Below are 16,739 nucleotides of genomic sequence, written 5' to 3'. Positions count from 1 at the left end.
AACATTAACAGTTGACAATATTTAAAGGAAATGAATAATTATAGAATAATTTTACTTGAGGGTTGAACCTTATGGTGTAACATTCACTGTCACAGATCATAATCAATGTAGATGAGCGAGTGTGTTCATGAAAAAGGGAATACTGACTCGATATGTTTATAAACACTATAAATACACACACTGACTAAGAACAATTAGAAGTACACTCACAGTTTCACAGATAGTAAAAGTAATCCTCCCTGTATTTTTGCTTTGCGCTTGGGGAAAATTGTCCCTAACGATGTGCCGTAATTTGCCGTGAAGTAACATTCACTGTCGCAAATCCAGTCCGGCATCAGAGGTCACAACAAACCACTCAGGTACAGTGTTTCTTATCTACCATATGTATTTTTTACTGTATATTTCATTCCCCTGTTACAATGTGTGAATGTATAATCCTTTTACACATGCAGGGGGACATAATGCGTCTTTGAAATAAAGCCTGAAACGTGTTCGTCTTATGAGAGAACGTAGCTAGCTTACTGAATGCTAGATTAACGCTACTCACCAGTTTGTCTATAATTTAAGATTTAATGTTTCTCTAAATTGAATAGAGTAAGTAACCGTGCGATCATACAAGTATTGTTTGTTTTGTGACTAGTGATAAATATTTGATTTACTTATCTTATCAATGATGCCCAATGAGATGCTAATGTTTATGATGTTTATGATGTTTATGATGTGTAACTCAAGTGATCTTTGGCAGACTACAAATCAGCAGGAGTACAACCACTTTATGTCTTTGGGTCTTTATCAGAAATCATTATAATCAGTGACAACATTTGAAAAATCCAAAAGATACACCACAACTTTACCTTTCTTATTATGAAGAATGTAAAACTTAATTGTTTGTTATGAAAGAACAACACCATTCACTAAAAAGATGTCTGTGTGACTTTAATAGTGAAATAACTAGAATCCCTTCATTGACATTTTAACACTCATCTCTTCTTCCACTATAAACCTTGAGACTAAAACAGACCCCAAGAAAATAATCCTGAGGAATCTGGAATACCTAAAATATCTTCAGTCAGTGTCATGTAAAAATATTACTTGTTTAAAAATAGATCAGAAATCATTAAATTCTTCTTAGAATCAAAATAAAATGTGTTAAAGTTGTATTACTCATGTTCCAATCTGACATTAATCACCCATTAGCAGTCGTTCTTTCATATAAAAGCCCTTTGTATTGATTAATATCTTGATGTGACAGGAATTAAATACAGTGGTCAAAATGACATAAAATTAGATCAAGAGATACACAGCACTTTAAGTGTGGCATGCTTAATTTCACAGTGTCAAAAAAAGAAATAGAAAAAGACCTTCAACTTATATTTGATAAAGAAAAGATGGCAGGGAAAAAATAAGCAGTCAGTATTGTTTGGTGTTGGTTGTGATCTGTGATGTGGTTCAGGTATGGAAATGCAGCATGTTAAAATAAATCTAGACTTCACTTTACATCAGAAGAAATGTGTTTCAGCTGGATTATGAACTCAGTACTGCGTGTCTATTTGCATAAAATAATAAAAAGTGGTTCTGAGTGCCACAAAATAATGCTTCAATATGTATACTGTCATCTGTGTTTAGGATGGGAGGTGACCACGGCCCCAGCAAACTGGTGATACCAGACCCAAAGCAGTGGAAGGTGGAGGGAACACCGATGGAGTTCACACAGCAGAGGCTGGCAGCCAGAGGCCTCAAGGACCCATGGGCAAGGTCAGTATTTACACATCCATGGCACCTGGCTGATATGGTAGTTATTCTTCTTCCTGACCCTGCTTCATGTCTTTTCACTTTGCAGAAACGAAGTGTGGAGGTACAAAGGCGGCTTTGCCCGTGCTGTGACTCTGTCTGATGTACTGCTGAAAGGATTCAAGTGGGGCTTTGCAGCCTTTGCTGTCGCTCTTGCTGTAGAGTACGCTGTCTTCCCTCCCAAGAAGGGTGGTCACTAATCCTGATTATTGTACCTTAATCCCAGAACATGATGTATCTATTAATATTCTGTATTTTCTGTTAATTAAACATCCTTTCGATCAGTTCATGGCTTCCTGCATTCTTTTTACACATCTATCAATCAGAAACATCTCTACTCTCTACTATTTTAAATGATGACTTTCTCTCCCTTTCTCTAACAAAGGGAGTTGTAGCTGAGATGAATGTTCAAATGCAGCACCCGGTTATTCCTGCTTCCTCTTCCTGGCCAGTTTACGGAAGCACAGCTTGAAGCATTTTACAGTCACTATCACACAAATCAGCAGCACAGTCATTAGAAACGCAATCACATCTAGGGAGAAGTACTGGAGCCAGTTAAGGTCATGGACAGCAGGTCTGAGATGTTTTGCTCCTTTATGCCGCATCACAAACTCGGTCCAGTACACAGAGAGGTCTATGGGGTCCATTGGTCGATCTTTATGGAGAGCTGAGAGTCTCTGCACGTTCTCTTTGTACCTGCACATGAACAGATCAACCACACGAGTTAAAGAAGACAACATGTAAGACAAGTAGGCGGTAGATTGAAAACCCTGTTCCCCTCACCTGCTATCATTGATGACCTCATTCAGACCCTGCAGAAGGCTTTCTGTAGTGACAGTGAACAGGTCCATCACAATTCCCACGTCTCTGCTCGCCAACCTCTTTGCATTGTCAGGCTGGTCCCCCGCAATGGGCAACATCAACATGGGAACAGCGTGACACAGACCCTCATAGAGGCCGTGTGAGCCGGCATGAGTGATGAAAGCCCGAACTCCAGGTTGTGCTAACACACACAGATATCAGAAGTCATTGCATGTGACACATCTCTGCTCAGTTTTGAGTATTTTGTATATAATGTCAGGATTTACAAACCTAGTAGATCATTCTGAGGCACCCAGTGCATCATCTTCACATTGTCTGGGACATTATCAGGAACCTTCCCGCCATACCTCCATATAACCTATCAAAACATCAGCAGTGATTAATGCATGTTTGTTAGATTTATTCTACATGATGATACTCCTCTACCTTCTGAGGGATCTGTCTGAAGGCTTCAAGGAAGATGGACGTTGTCTCTTCTGGCATATCTGACACCATGCTGCCCAGAGTGAACACGATAAAGCCATCTTTCCCTGACACCCAGGACTCCAAATCCTACAACACACACACAAACACAGGGCCTGTAATCATGTCTCTCAATGTATCACTCTCCTTCCTCCAATACAAAAAGTAGAGGGATAAAAAAGGAAGATACGACATAAAGTCTACACTTTGACTGTTTTTTGAAGCCTTACTTTTGGCAGAGGATTTCTCACATTGCAGTTGATTCCACCAATTAGAACCATGTTAGGCATGAGAGGCCGCGGCAACTCCAGAGTGAAGTCAAACCTATTCAAACAAAGTTACACAAGATATTTATTTAAAAATTAGAGAATAATATTTTGTGGGTGAGATCAGTGGAGTGACAAGATGAATCGAAATGGGACAGCACTGAGCTACACTGTTTGTGTAGTTTTTTTATGTTATTAACTCTTGGCTGCTACCTTGGCCAGGTCTCTCTTTAAAAAAAATATTTTTAATCTAAATGGAGCTTCCTGCTTAAATAAAAGTTAAAGAAAAATAAATCATTCCCTCAGACGGGTACAATACACGACAGGACAGATTCTTGTGTTGATTTAAAGCAGACAGTTGTAGTAGAGTTTGTTGCGTTTCCTCTCGCAGTTCCTCCTCAACTTGGCTAATCCAGTAAAGAACACTGCAGGAACCTCTGAACTAACTACTATAAAATGAGAGAAACCATGTTTAAAACAAACATTTTATGTATGTAAGTGTATTTAAATTTTTTATAGTGGGACCATTCAAATTGGCAGTGTCCTCAACCTAAAGCTTCTCACCAATGTTAAATGTGTGCTGTAGTGTTCCAAAATTTGAGCAATCTTCTAAAGGCCTCTGACAGTGAATGTGTTTTTGGCCTGAGGATGCTGAGTGCTAAAAGCAAGTGACTTCATTTAGTTAGAATATAAAAAGATGCTGCCAGCACCAACATTGTGTAAAAGGACACAGCCCCTTACACGAAAACAAATTCAGCAAAGAGATAAAAGATCCCTGTGTCCACAGTTGCCAAAAGCAACACAAACAAAACGTTTCTCACAGGAGTTTTAACAGGTTTGTCATACAAGTCAGCTACTTTAAACAAACACTTATGGCTGGATAATTTTTATTTCAACTCCAATTGATTTTAACGTATGCCCTGCCTCTGAGAAGCCAAACAACCAGTCATCGTTTAAGGTTTTGGGGTGACACCTGGGGGGCCAATCAGATTTCATTTCAGGGGGGGAGGACGCACCCCTGCCTCAGGTGTTCTGAATACTATTAAAAAACATTATGTCACTATTCTCGCTTTCTAAAGCAGGTTTATCTTCTACATGTAAAGTCTAGGTTGAGGTGGGCTGTTCCCACAATTGTAACTACAGGGGAAACCGTTGGATATGTCACCTGAGCAGCCAGATAGCAGATTCAGACAGCACTTCAGCCATGCCCACCTTCTCACCCAGGAACTGATGGGCAATGTTGTCAAAGCGCCAGTACAGCAGTCTGCAGAACAGCGGCTCCAGTAAAGCCACCTGTAGGTCAGAAGTCAAAGAGAGAGGTAAAACTTTCATTTCATTTAATAAGCCAATAATAAAACAGTGTGATAGCTGCACTCATATGAGGCTGTATGTACTCACCATGGTGTTGAAAGTTCTCTCCTTGAAGTTCATTTTATCTGTGTACCCGGTAAAGAACCGGGGCACGTATGAGGGTGGGGAGGGGCAGCCTGCAGCCTTCATATCAAGGGAGCAAGGGATCCCCCTCAGCACATTAACAATGGGCAGACCTGAAAATGATTGATCACAGAAGGATGAAGAAATGTGCAGAGATACAGTATAAAACCACAGGTGTGACAGAACTTACCTAGTTTCCGAGCAATTAAGGCTCCTGTGGGCACTACAGGGTCTGTTAGGACAGCGTCAAATCCCTGCAGGGAGGAGAGATGCTGAATGTTCAACAAAGTGTTATCATTAAACATCCTGAAAACAGTAACACCTTCTATTAACTCCATGTCTATAGTGTATTAAGGAGATTCAGTGCTTTGCACTATAGGCTGAAAGATACACAAAATGCATTCTAATGCATCAGGTTATTTATCCTTTACAGCAAAAGACTTACCAATTAGTTATATACAAGATCTCTCTGCTTTTCATCAGGATCATGCTCACCCTGTCAGGATTCTAATCAGCATACCGAACCACCTACTCGATACAGGTTATCCCTGAAATGATTGATTGATTGTTCTATAACAATCTTTGTCTCATTAGAAATAATGACCCCAACAGAGGTAAGATTGAAGCTGAATGCATTACCTATCCATCCAAACACATCAGTTTTAACATTTACAGATAATGTCTACTTTACATTTAAACCATCAAAGGACACATTTAACAATTTAACTACCCTGCTTTGGATGCCTTTAGGCAGAGTAAGTAGAGATGTGTCAGATGCTATGCCAGCTTCACAGGGGTTGTAAACAACAACATGAACACTTCAGTGTAATTCACTCCAACACAGCGTCAGCTATCAAACAAGTACCTCAAAAGAAGCACACCAAGCCTGAACTAACACTATCATTTTAAAGTGCAGGGTACATGAAATGAATTGAATGAGATCTAAATCCTGTGTCTGGTGTCACTCCTGTGTGTTTCTTCTCACCTGCTGTCCTAGATGTGATATCAGAGTGTCATTGAATAGCAGGTTCTCTGCAGTTGTGTGGATGAGTTCTTGTATTTGCTGTAGGCGTGAGAACCGGTGCCTAATCTTCTCAATGAAAGACGCTGCAGATTTGTCCATTAGGTTCTTGTGTGAGGACATGAATTGATCGATGGTAGCCTTGTCGTAAGGAACAGGGTAGGTTAAAGTGTTGTAGTGTTCCCCTGGACCCATCCGCATGGTGACCTCTGGCATGACCACTGTGACTCGGTGTCCTCGGCGACCCATTTCTTGTGTGAGGGCCTTAATATCTACCCAGTGACTCCCATCCATGGGTATCACCAGTAAGTTGCCTGGGACAATTTGAGAAGCAGCTGGGGCACTTGTTGGACTTGTGCTGACAAATTCAGTCTCTTCTGTCTGCACATTTTCCACGGGTTTGGACGCGTCTGACCCAAATTCAGGTTTCTCATCTGCAGCAACGTTCACATGAACCTCCGCGTAGGACAGCAGAAACACAAACACAACCACTCTCCACATTGTTTACTTTCCCGGGTGTCCACACAGCTGACTCAATCCACACAGACAGAAAGGAGTGTCAACGTGAAAAATAAGGGAACATCTTGCACCCTGTCCTTTGAATGCTCCCTTTAACCACTCCTCTTGAAATAGCATGTGAGTTTTGTGTGTGTGTGTGTGTGTGTGTGTGTGTGTGTGTGTGTGTGTGTGTGTGTGTGTGTGTTCAAAGTCCTCTCTTAAACAAAGCTTGTGTAGTCAAAGTGAATCGGTAATCTCAGTTCTCAACTGCAGACAAAGTCCTTTTAACTGATGTGTTTACCTGCCGGCTTAAAATGATCCTCTCATAAAAGAAAGCACAATGCACACACAGTACTGCACCCCGTAAAGGGACTGGGGCAGAGTTCAATGGGGGAAACTTTTTCTTTGTTTATGTTGGGGTGGTTGGATTTCAAACCCAGCTTTTACAGTTAAGTACCCACACACAGATGATCCAGGATTAGGGTCATGTGATTTCAGACCAATGATGGATCGCATAAAGGTGCATTATAATACCACCTTATAAGACCTTATTATACCTCCTTATACCACCTTATAACACATTGTAATACCACCTTATTATACCTCCTTATACCACCTTATAACACATTATAATACCACCTTGTACCACCTTATAACAAATTAAAATACCACCTTATTCCACATTGTAATACCACCTTATTCCATATTATAATACCACCTTATAACACATTATAATACCACCTTACACCACCTTGTAACACAATATAATACCACCTTATTCAACCTTATAACACATTATAATACCACCTTACACCACCTTATAACACATTATAATACCACCTTATAACACCTTATAACACATTATAATATCACCTTGTACCACTTTATAACACATTACTATACCACCTTGTACCACCTTATAACATATTACAATACCAACTTATTCCACATTATAATACCACCTTATTCCATATTATAATACCACCTTATAACACATTATAATACCACCTTACACCACCTTGTAACACAATATAATACCACCTTATTCAACCTTATAACACATTATAATACCACCTTACACCACCTTATAACACATTATAATACCACCTTATAACACCTTATAACACATTATAATATCACCTTGTACCACTTTATAACACATTACTATACCACCTTGTACCACCTTATAACATATTACAATACCAACTTATTCCACATTGTAATACCACCTTATTCCATATTATAATACCACCTTATAACACATTATAATACCACCTTATAACACATCATAATTCCACCTTGTACCACCTTATAACACATTATAATACCACTGTGTACCACCTTATAACATATAATAATACCACCTTATTCCACATTGTAATACCACCTCATACCACCTTATAACACATTATAATACCACCTTATTCCACCTGTTCTCCAGTTGACAGTCACCAGTGACTGCTGGTGTCAGACAGATGGCATGAAGTCATCTATTCATAAACTGTTAGTACGAGGAGAAAATCATAGTTGACACTATTAATATCAGTTTATATTTTTATTTTAGTCCTTTTTGCTCTGACAATCATGTTTACATGACAGAAGTAAAACGCAGAGATCACAATGAGATCAAAAGAGATCAGGAGTTACTCTGTTCTGATTGTGTGTAGTTAGCTAGCTAGCTTACACAGTTTCACTGAAAAAAAGAGAGGAGACCTTCAGGTTAGATTTAAAATCTGGATGTAAACAAAGATGGTAGCATTCTTCCTCCTGACCCTGCTTCATGTCTTCCCTCCCTGCAGAACCTCTTGCCCTTGCTTCAGAGTAGACACTCTTCCAACCAAAGAAGGGTGGTCACTAATCCTGATTATTTTCCCTTAATCCCAGAACATGAAGTATCTATTAATATATTCTGTATTTTCTGTGAATCATCTTTTTGATCAGCTCATGGCTTCCTGTATTCTTTTCACACCCTTCAATCTGAAACATATCTACTCTCCACGATTTTAAATGATGACTTTCTCTCCCTTAACAAAGAGAGTTGTTTCTGAGATGAATGTTCAAATGCAGTCCAGTTATTCCTGCTTCCTCTTCCTGCCCAGTTTACGGAAGCACAGCTTGAAGCATTTTACAGTCACTATCACACAAATCAGCAGCACAGTCATTAGAGACGCGATCACATCCAGGCAGAAGTACTGGAGCCAGTTAAGGTCATGGACAGCAGGTCTGAGATGTTTTGCTCCTTTATGCCGCATCACAAACTCGGTCCAGTACACAGAGAGGTCTATGGGGTCCATTGGTCGATCTTTATGGAGAGTTGAGAGTCTCTGCACGTTCTCTTTGTACCTGCACATGAACAGATCAACCACACGAGTTAAAGAAGACAACATGTAAGACAAGTAGGCGGTAGATTGAAAACCCTGTTCCCCTCACCTGCTGTCATTGATGACCTCATTCAGACCCTGCAGAAGGCTTTCTGTAGTGAGAGTGAACAGATCCATCACAATTCCCACCTCTCTACTCGCCAACCTCTTTGCATTGTCAGGCTGGTCCCCCGCAATGGGCAACATCAACATGGGAACAGCGTGACACAGACCCTCATAGAGGCCGTGTGAGCCGGCATGAGTGATGAAAGCCCGAACTCCAGGTTGTGCTAACACACACAGATATCAGAAGTCATTGCATGTGACACATCTGTGCTCAGTTTTGAGTATTTTGTATATAATGTCAGGATTTACAAACCTAGTAGATCATTCTGAGGCACCCAGTGCATCATCTTTACATTGTCTGGGACATTATCAGGAACCTTCCCGCCATACCTCCATATAACCTATCAAAACATCAGCAGTGATTAATGCATGTTTGTAAGATTTACTCTACATGATGATACTCCTCTACCTTCTGAGGGATCTGTCTGAAGGCTTCAAGGAAGATGGACGTTGTCTCTTCTGGCATATCCAACACCGCGGTGCCCAGAGTGAACACGATAAAGCCATCTTTCCCTGACACCCAGGACTCCAAATCCTACAACACACACACAAACACAGGGCCTGTAATCATGTCTCTCAATGTATCACTCTCCTTCCTCCAATACAAAATTTACAGGAATAAAAAAAAAATTTTTTTTACGCCTTACTTTTGGCAGAGGATTTCTCACATTGCAGTTGATTCCACCAATTAGAACCATGTTAGGCATGAGGGGCCGCGGAAACTCCAGAGTGAAGTCAATCCTGTTCAGAGTACAACAAAGTGTGAGTGAACATTAGAGAGTGACATTTTTAGTCTTGCATCCCCCCTGGGCACACCCCTGCCTCAGGTGTTCTGTTTACTATAAAACAACATGATGTAATTACATATGTAGGTTCTTCTTCTACATGTAAAGTCTAGGTTGAGGTGTGTTTTTCCCTTCAAATATCAATACAGGTGTAACCGCTGTACATGTCACCTGAGCAGCCAGATAGCAGATTCAGACAGCACCTCAACCACGCCCACCTTCTCTCCCAGGAACTGATAGGCAATGTTGTCAAAACTCCAGTACATCAGTTTGCACATAAGCGGCTCCAGTAAAACCACCTGTAGGTCAGATGTATCACACACACCAATAAAGTCCATATAAATTAAAGAGGTAAAACTTTCATTTAATTTGATAAGCCAATCGTAAAACAGTGTGATAGCTGCACTCATATGAGGCTATATGTACTCACCATGGTGTTGAAAGTTCTCTCCTTGAAGGTCATTTTATCTGTGTACCCAGTAAAGAACCGGGGCACGTATGAGGGTGGGGAGGGGCAGCCTGCAGCCTTATAATCAAGGGCACAAGGCATCACTCTCAGCACATTAATAATGGGCAGACCTGAAAATGATTGATCATAGATAGGTGAGACGTGCAGAAATGTCGAAATATGATCCACATGTGGTGGAACTCACCAAGTTTCCGAGCGATTAAGGCTCCTACGGGCACTAAAGGGTCTGTCAAGACAGCATCGAAGCGCTGCAGAGAGAAGAGATGAGGTGACAGGTATCTTTTTGTGCTTTGGGTCAACTCATCACTGAGGGCATAGCGGGGTGGTTTTCTTCACTCATCCTGTCTTTCAGCATAAGTACCTTGTGTTTTACTCGAATATTATTGTGTTGTGTAAGACACTTATGATTGATACAATGTTACAATGTCATTTAGCCGTGGCTTTTAACCAAAGCGACGTACATACAAGAACAAGAACAACACAAGCAAAGATCTAGACAATAGGAAACAAGATCAGTACGGGTAACAAAGTGCTTCAAGTCCATTTGGGTGCAGGTACTGCCAAGCAGTGTACAGTGCACAAAAGGAAATAAGGATTTTTTTTTTTGTAAAATAAGGAACATCTACAATGAAGCAACCAAACCATTTAAGACCCTCCATTATCATCATCAACAATTAACATCACCACAATAATGACCAAAGTACAAAGTGCTGGGTCGCTCAAGAGCTGAACACAGATTCCCAGAGTAGAGCTGGAAAGTGCGAGTCAATTGTAGATGGAAGACATGATCTGCCACTGGGGACAACAGTGGAGAACAGTCTAGCTAAGTGCGTAGTGCTTCCTAAAGACCTGGGTCTTTAGCTGTCCTTTGAAAGTAGACTCTGCAGATCGAATGGAGTTGACCAATTCATTCCACCATTTAGGGGCAACAGAAGAGAAGAGTCGAGCTAGTGATTTTGAGGCCTTGTGTGCTGGAAGCACTAGGCGCTTTTCAGAGGCTGAGCGTAGCGGGCGAGAAGGGCAGTAGACCTAGATGAGGGGTTCCAGGTAAACTGGAGCGGTTTTGGTGACTGCTTTGTAAGTCATGATTAGAGTTTTGTATCTGATGCGAGCTGCAACTGGTAGCCAGTGTAGCGAGATGAGCAGGGGAGTGACATGAGCTGTCTTAGTCTGGTTGAAGACCAGACGTCCTGCCGCGTTCTGGGTCATTTGCAGAGGTTTAACTGTGCATGCAGGGAGGCCTGCCAGTAGAGAGTTGCAGTAGTCAATGCGTGACATTAAAAGAGCCTGAACCAGAAGCTGTGCTGCTCGTTTTGTCAGGTAGGGTCTGATCCTCTTGATGTTATAGAGGGAAAAACACCCAAGTTCTGGGCAGATTTAGTGGGCATGAGGTTTTGAGATCCAAACTGGATATTGATCTGTGGGTCCGCAGTGGGACTGGCTGGAATTATAATAAGCTCAGTCTTGCACATGTTGAGCTGTAGGTGACGTTCCCTCATCCATTTAGAAATGTCAGCAAGGCAGGATGAGATCCAAGCTGAGATAGTTGTGTCGTCATGTGGAATAGTGACGTGTCGGTCGCGAACGATCCGGCTCTAAGAGCCGGCTCTTAGAAGTGAACGACGGGAGCCGTTTTTTGTTTTTTTTCTCGTCTTTTTCTGTTAAAGCCTCACGTGATTGGTCAAGACATGGTGGCGTCTTGACCAATCACGTGTCTACATTGAGCAGCACGGGGAGGGGAGGGGTTCCAGACCAGACACACACAGCACAGTGAGCACACCAACAGGAGGGAGACGAGAAGGAGAACATGCACGACAGAGAGAACGCACTGGAAAGGTGAGAAAACGAGTGACTGCAGGAAACGCAGTAAACTGTGGACGCATTTCAATGGCAGAGATAGTTCAAAGGCAGAGTGTAGACTGTGTGAGATGAAAATGTCATCAATTAGGTTCTACAAAAAAACCTGCAAAGGCACATTAGATCTGTCTGTGAAGGTTCTCAGTCATCCAGGTCATGGGCATTACAACTGTTTCTCCATCAGTGCAGTTGGAAGAATAAAGACAGTGAAGGGAACCTGCTGTTTATGAAGGTGTTTCAAAGTTTATAAATAATATACAGACATCAGAGATTGGACCTTTTTGTCTAATTGAGATGAGTCTTGTTTTTTGTACTTTATAAATTAATTTCTGTAACACTCTGCTCCATGTTGAGAATAAAAATAAAGCCTTTTAAATGATTAACATTTAAGTGTGCGAGTGGCCCCGCCTAAAGCCAGACTGATACTGATCAAGTAGATCATGGTTTTGTAAGTATTCTGAGAGCTAGTTGAAGACTGTGCGCTCCATTATTTTTGAAAGGAATGGAAGAAGTGAGGCCGGCCTGTAATTTTCAACTTGGGCTGGGTTGAGAGTGGGTTTATTGAGCAATGATCTGACCCTGGCTTGCTTGAATGTAGTAGGGAAAACACCAGTGGACAGAGAGGAGTTAATGATGTTTGTTACAGCCGGGCTGATTGTGGGCTCAAACGCCTGCAGGAGATGTGAGGGCAATAGATCAAGCGGACAGGTTGTGGGCTTAGAGGCAAGCAGAAGCCTGCATGATAACACGCCTTCTTAGCAGATTTTAAAGCAGAGGTGAATGAGGAGAGTTTTTGCTGATAGTCTTTCAAGTCAGTGGGTTGTTTGGATTTACCCCACTTTCTCTCAACCACTCTAAGCCCTGCCCTTTGCTCTCTGATCACCTCAGTGAGCCAGGGACAGGGTGGAGTGTTTCGGGCAGGCTTGGACACCAGTGGGCATAGTTTGTCCAGAGAGGAGGTCAGTGAGGAGCAGAATGAGTCTGTAGCTTCATTAGTGGAGAGTGTGAAGGACACGTTACATGAAGCCATAGCCGCTGAGACCTCATCAGACAGCTTAGTTGGGTCAAGTGACCGAATGTTTCTGCTTAATGATATGAACTAAGTAGTGGATTGTTGAGATTCTGGTAATCCAAGTGAAAACTGAATAAAGTAATGGTCAGAGAGGTGAAGAGGAGTCACACTCAGATCAGCTGTGGAGCAGTTGCGTATCAGTATCAGATCCAGTGTATTGCCAGCTTTGTGTGTTGGAGGCGTTGCAATCTGTTTTAAGCCAAAGGAGGATAATAGAGAGATAAAATCAATTGCCTGGGCTTTATCCATGTGGATGTTCATGTCTCCCATAACTACCAGTGGTGAGCCATCATCAGGTATGTCTGAGAGTAGCATGTCCAGTTCCACAATGAAGCTGCCCAAGTATCCCCTGGTGTGCGGTACACCACAACCATGTAAGCCTTTATAGGTGCAGTGACCTTTATTGCATGGTACTGAAAGGATGTGTAATTGCTCATTGGTTTAAGCTGGTTGAAGTTCCAGTCATCAGGTAGGATAATGCCTGTACCACCTCCTCGGCCCATAGAGCGAGGTGAATGAGAGAAGATTGCATCGACTGAAAGGGCAGTTGGTGTGACAGTGTTTTCTGGGTGGATCCAAGTTTCTGTCAGGGCTAGGAACTGAATGTCGGACAGTTTAGATACCCCTGGTTATAAACTAGTATGACTGATGTCATAACCAATGATGACTGCAATAACAACTAATCAACTATTGTAACGACTCATAGTCTACTGTGAGTCCAGAGTCAACCTTTTTTTTTATCTATGTGTTAATAAAAATACAATGCATACCAATGCCTCTACAATAATGCCAATGCATCCAACTGATGAAGTGTCATATATTTAGATCCCTTGCAAAGTATGTACTGTGTGGGATAACAAACCAGAGATCAAAATGTAGGAACACAAGTTAAAGTCGTCCAGAGGCCAGGGGGTAGCCATGGGTGGCCATGGCCAGCCCTGAAATCTGATTTGCAACCCCAATGCCCACTCTGTAATCCTAAACCATGATTGGCTGTTTGCCTTGTCAGAGGTGGTGCTCATAAACAAAATTATTATTATTATTTTTTGTATTGGCGGCATTACTCAGTTGTGTCAAATACTTGATTGTGATTGGTTGAAACTTCAAAACAACAGTATTCAGTTCTCATCTGCAAAAGTCACACCAATTACATTACATTTATCAATCAAATCAATTAGCATAAAGGAGTTTAGTGGAGCAAGATCCTGTGCTGAACTCCAGCAGCAGAACTGGTGAGAGGATCTCTAAGTTACTGATCACTACAAAGTAACTTTAACCATCAGCAGCAGTGATCTTAGCAACAATTTTTAAGGGGCGACATTTGCCAAATTTATGTTTTTGGTGTGTGAACTGCAAAGCTCTGAGAGGAAGGAGAGCTGAATGAGGACAGGACCATCAACATAAATATTACTGCAGAGGTCCCATCCACCTTGTGTAACGTTATCTTCAAGGTAAATGTTTGTTTAACGTGAATTACAACAAATGAGCAGACTAATGTTTGAACTTGGAGTTGACATGTTTCCTTAAAGAGGCTGATTAGAATCTGTTGCCATGGAATGGTTAACATTTGAGGAGTCAGAGGGAGTATTTTCTTAGCTGTATTAATAGGTCATTTTTAAATCAGTTCCATCATCTTAACATCAATATTTTGTGTCAACTTGTTTGTGTATTTTGTTGGTAGCTTGGTAATAAGCAGAATAATGTATAGAGAATGGGTGGTTATGCAAATTAGAATTCCCACAAGAGGAGACAAGACTAAGACAAGCAGCAATTCTAATTTGCATAACCACCCGTTCACTATACATTATCCCTGACATGATTGATTGGTTGTTCTGCAGGAGACAATTTCCCCTTGCACTTGTCACATTGTAATGTTTAACATAGATGACCCTATCATACCATCCAAACACATCAGTTTTAACATCTATAGATAATGTCCACTTCAGCTTCACAGAGGTAGTACAGAACAACAGTAACAGTTCAGTGTAATTCACTCCAACACAGCAACAGCTATCAAACAAGTGCCTCAAAAGAAGCAGATCCAGCCTGAACTTTAAGATGCAGGGCACATGAAATGAATTGAATGAGATCTAATTCCTGTTTCTGGTGTCATTCCTGTGTGTTTGTTCTCACCTGCTGTGCCAGATGTGATATCACAGTGTCATTGAATATCAGGCTCTCTGCAGTCGTGTGAATGAATTTGTATATTTGCTGGAGGTGTCCTATCTTTTCGAATAAAGATGCAGAATTATCCATTAGGATCTTGTGTGTAGTCAGGAATTGATCCAAGGTAGCTTTGTCGTAAGGAACAGGGTAGGTTAAAGTGTCATAGTGTTCCCCTGGACTCATCCGCATGCTGACCTCTGGCATGACCACTGTGACCCGGTGTCCACGGCGACCCATTTCTTGTGCAAGCGCCTTTACAACCACCCAGTGACTCCCATCCATGGGTATCACCAGTAAGTTACCTGGGACTATCTGAGAAGCAGGGTCATTTGTGCTGAGAGCTTCAGTCTCTTCTGTCTTTACATTTTCCACAGGTTTGGACGCGTCTGACGCAGATTCAGGTTTCTCATCTGCAGCACCGTTCACATGAACCTCCACGTGGGACAGCAGAAACACAAACACGACCACTTTCCACATTGTTTACTCTTCCGGGTGTCCACACAGCTGACAGAATCAAACACCTTTGAATGCTCCCTTTAACCACTCCTCTTGAAGTAGCGTGTGAGTTTTCAAACTTTTATTTGTGTGTGTGTGTGTGTGTGTGTGTGTGTGTGTGGGGGTTCAAAGTCCTCTCTTAAACAAAGCTTGAATAGCCAAAGTGAATCTGTAATCTCAGTTCTCAACTGCAAACAAAGTCCTCTTAACTGATGTGTATACCTGCTGGTTGATTACGGTGTGATTTGATTAACGTTATCCTCTCATAAAAGAAAGCACAATTCACACCCAGTACTGCACCCATAAAGGGACTGGGGAAGAGTTCAATCGGGGACACCTTTTCTTTTTTTATATGTTGGGGTGGTTGGATTTCAAACCCTGCTTTTACAGTTAAGTACCCACACACAGATGATCCAGGATTGTGGTGATGTGATTTCAGACCATTGATGGCTCTCATAAAGGTGCATTATAATACCATCTTATAACATCTTATCATACCTTCTTATACTATACCACCTTATACAACCTAATACTACCTTATACCACCTTAGGATACCACCTTATAATATCTTATACCAACCTATTATTATGGTTTGTACCAAATAATTTTAACCGAACCCAAAATGTAAACCACAGACGGGGGTTAGAGATTGTGACAGAGCGATTTATTCAGAACAGGCTGTTTGAGGCGGTTGAGAGGCGTTTGATGTGGCTGAGGCTGGGCAACAAGTGGTGAGGCGCTGAGGCTTGTCAGCATCAACGGCTCATCTTCCCCCCCCGGCCCCAGTCAGCCAAGGTGTCCCCCAAGGCTCTGTGCTCGGTCCCCTACTCTTCACCATCTACATGCTCCCACTCGATCAGATCATTCGTCACTACGGTCTTAATTTCCACTTCTACGCTGATGATACTCAGATCTATCTCAGCACCTCACCATCCACCCAGCTTCCCCCTCAGTCTCTGGTCAACTGCCTCCACGCCATAAAAACCTGGATGACAACCAAACTACTCAAACTGAACAGTAAAAAGACGAAGCTCATGGTTGTGGCCCCCAAGCCACTGCTCAGGAAGATTGGAGATCTCCTCCTCCAAGTGGATGGTTGTTCCATCTCCCCATC

General features: G+C 41.8%; 3 protein-coding genes across 3 annotated transcripts; 1 reads left to right on the top strand and 2 right to left on the bottom strand.

The window, feature by feature from the left end:
* Window positions 1-231: 231 nt before the first annotated feature.
* Window positions 232-2,078, top strand: ndufb3 (NADH:ubiquinone oxidoreductase subunit B3). Its single transcript, XM_034703646.1, has 3 exons — window positions 232-359; window positions 1,627-1,755; window positions 1,841-2,078. Exons 2-3 carry the CDS (start codon window positions 1,628-1,630, stop codon window positions 1,989-1,991), a joined length of 279 nt encoding a protein of 92 aa, XP_034559537.1. The 5' UTR covers window positions 232-359; window position 1,627; the 3' UTR covers window positions 1,992-2,078.
* LOC117827149 (UDP-glucuronosyltransferase-like) lies at window positions 820-6,297 on the bottom strand. The gene is made up of 9 exons (XM_034703642.1): window positions 5,761-6,297; window positions 4,966-5,029; window positions 4,740-4,888; window positions 4,507-4,634; window positions 3,306-3,399; window positions 3,040-3,165; window positions 2,884-2,971; window positions 2,575-2,794; window positions 820-2,487 (listed from the first exon to the last, which is right to left on the bottom strand). The coding sequence occupies exons 1-9, from the start codon at window positions 6,295-6,297 to the stop codon at window positions 2,217-2,219; spliced, it is 1,677 nt and encodes a 558-aa protein (XP_034559533.1). The 3' UTR covers window positions 820-2,216.
* A 1,537-nt stretch (window positions 6,298-7,834) lies between these two features.
* Window positions 7,835-15,612, bottom strand: LOC117827151 (UDP-glucuronosyltransferase-like). Its single transcript, XM_034703644.1, has 9 exons — window positions 15,097-15,612; window positions 10,219-10,282; window positions 9,996-10,144; window positions 9,737-9,864; window positions 9,428-9,521; window positions 9,190-9,315; window positions 9,034-9,121; window positions 8,725-8,944; window positions 7,835-8,637 (listed from the first exon to the last, which is right to left on the bottom strand). The coding sequence occupies exons 1-9, from the start codon at window positions 15,604-15,606 to the stop codon at window positions 8,367-8,369; spliced, it is 1,650 nt and encodes a 549-aa protein (XP_034559535.1). The 5' UTR covers window positions 15,607-15,612; the 3' UTR covers window positions 7,835-8,366.
* Between the last annotated feature and the right edge of the window lie 1,127 nt (window positions 15,613-16,739).

This window comes from Notolabrus celidotus, chromosome 15 (genome assembly GCF_009762535.1).
Source record: "Notolabrus celidotus isolate fNotCel1 chromosome 15, fNotCel1.pri, whole genome shotgun sequence".
In the NCBI taxonomy this organism is placed as follows: domain Eukaryota; kingdom Metazoa; phylum Chordata; class Actinopteri; order Labriformes; family Labridae; genus Notolabrus; species Notolabrus celidotus.
The sequence above is the reverse complement of the archived record's forward strand: the minus strand, read 5'-3'. Positions and strand labels throughout refer to the sequence as shown.

Coding starts and splice junctions, on each gene's coding strand:
- ndufb3 (XM_034703646.1), top strand. CDS start 1,628: ATGGGAGGTGACCACGGCCCCAGCAAACTGGTGATACCAGACCCAAAG. Junction 1,756..1,840: donor CTCAAGGACCCATGGGCAAG/GTCAGTATTTAC, acceptor TTCACTTTGCAG/AAACGAAGTGTGGAGGTACA.
- LOC117827149 (XM_034703642.1), bottom strand. CDS start 6,297: ATGTGGAGAGTGGTTGTGTTTGTGTTTCTGCTGTCCTACGCGGAGGTT. Junction 4,889..4,965: donor CTTAATTGCTCGGAAACTAG/GTAAGTTCTGTC, acceptor AATCATTTTCAG/GTCTGCCCATTGTTAATGTG. Junction 3,400..4,506: donor TCTGCTATCTGGCTGCTCAG/GTGACATATCCA, acceptor TTGTTTGAATAG/GTTTGACTTCACTCTGGAGT.
- LOC117827151 (XM_034703644.1), bottom strand. CDS start 15,606: ATGTGGAAAGTGGTCGTGTTTGTGTTTCTGCTGTCCCACGTGGAGGTT. Junction 10,145..10,218: donor CTTAATCGCTCGGAAACTTG/GTGAGTTCCACC, acceptor AATCATTTTCAG/GTCTGCCCATTATTAATGTG. Junction 9,865..9,995: donor AGAGAACTTTCAACACCATG/GTGAGTACATAT, acceptor TCTGACCTACAG/GTGGTTTTACTGGAGCCGCT.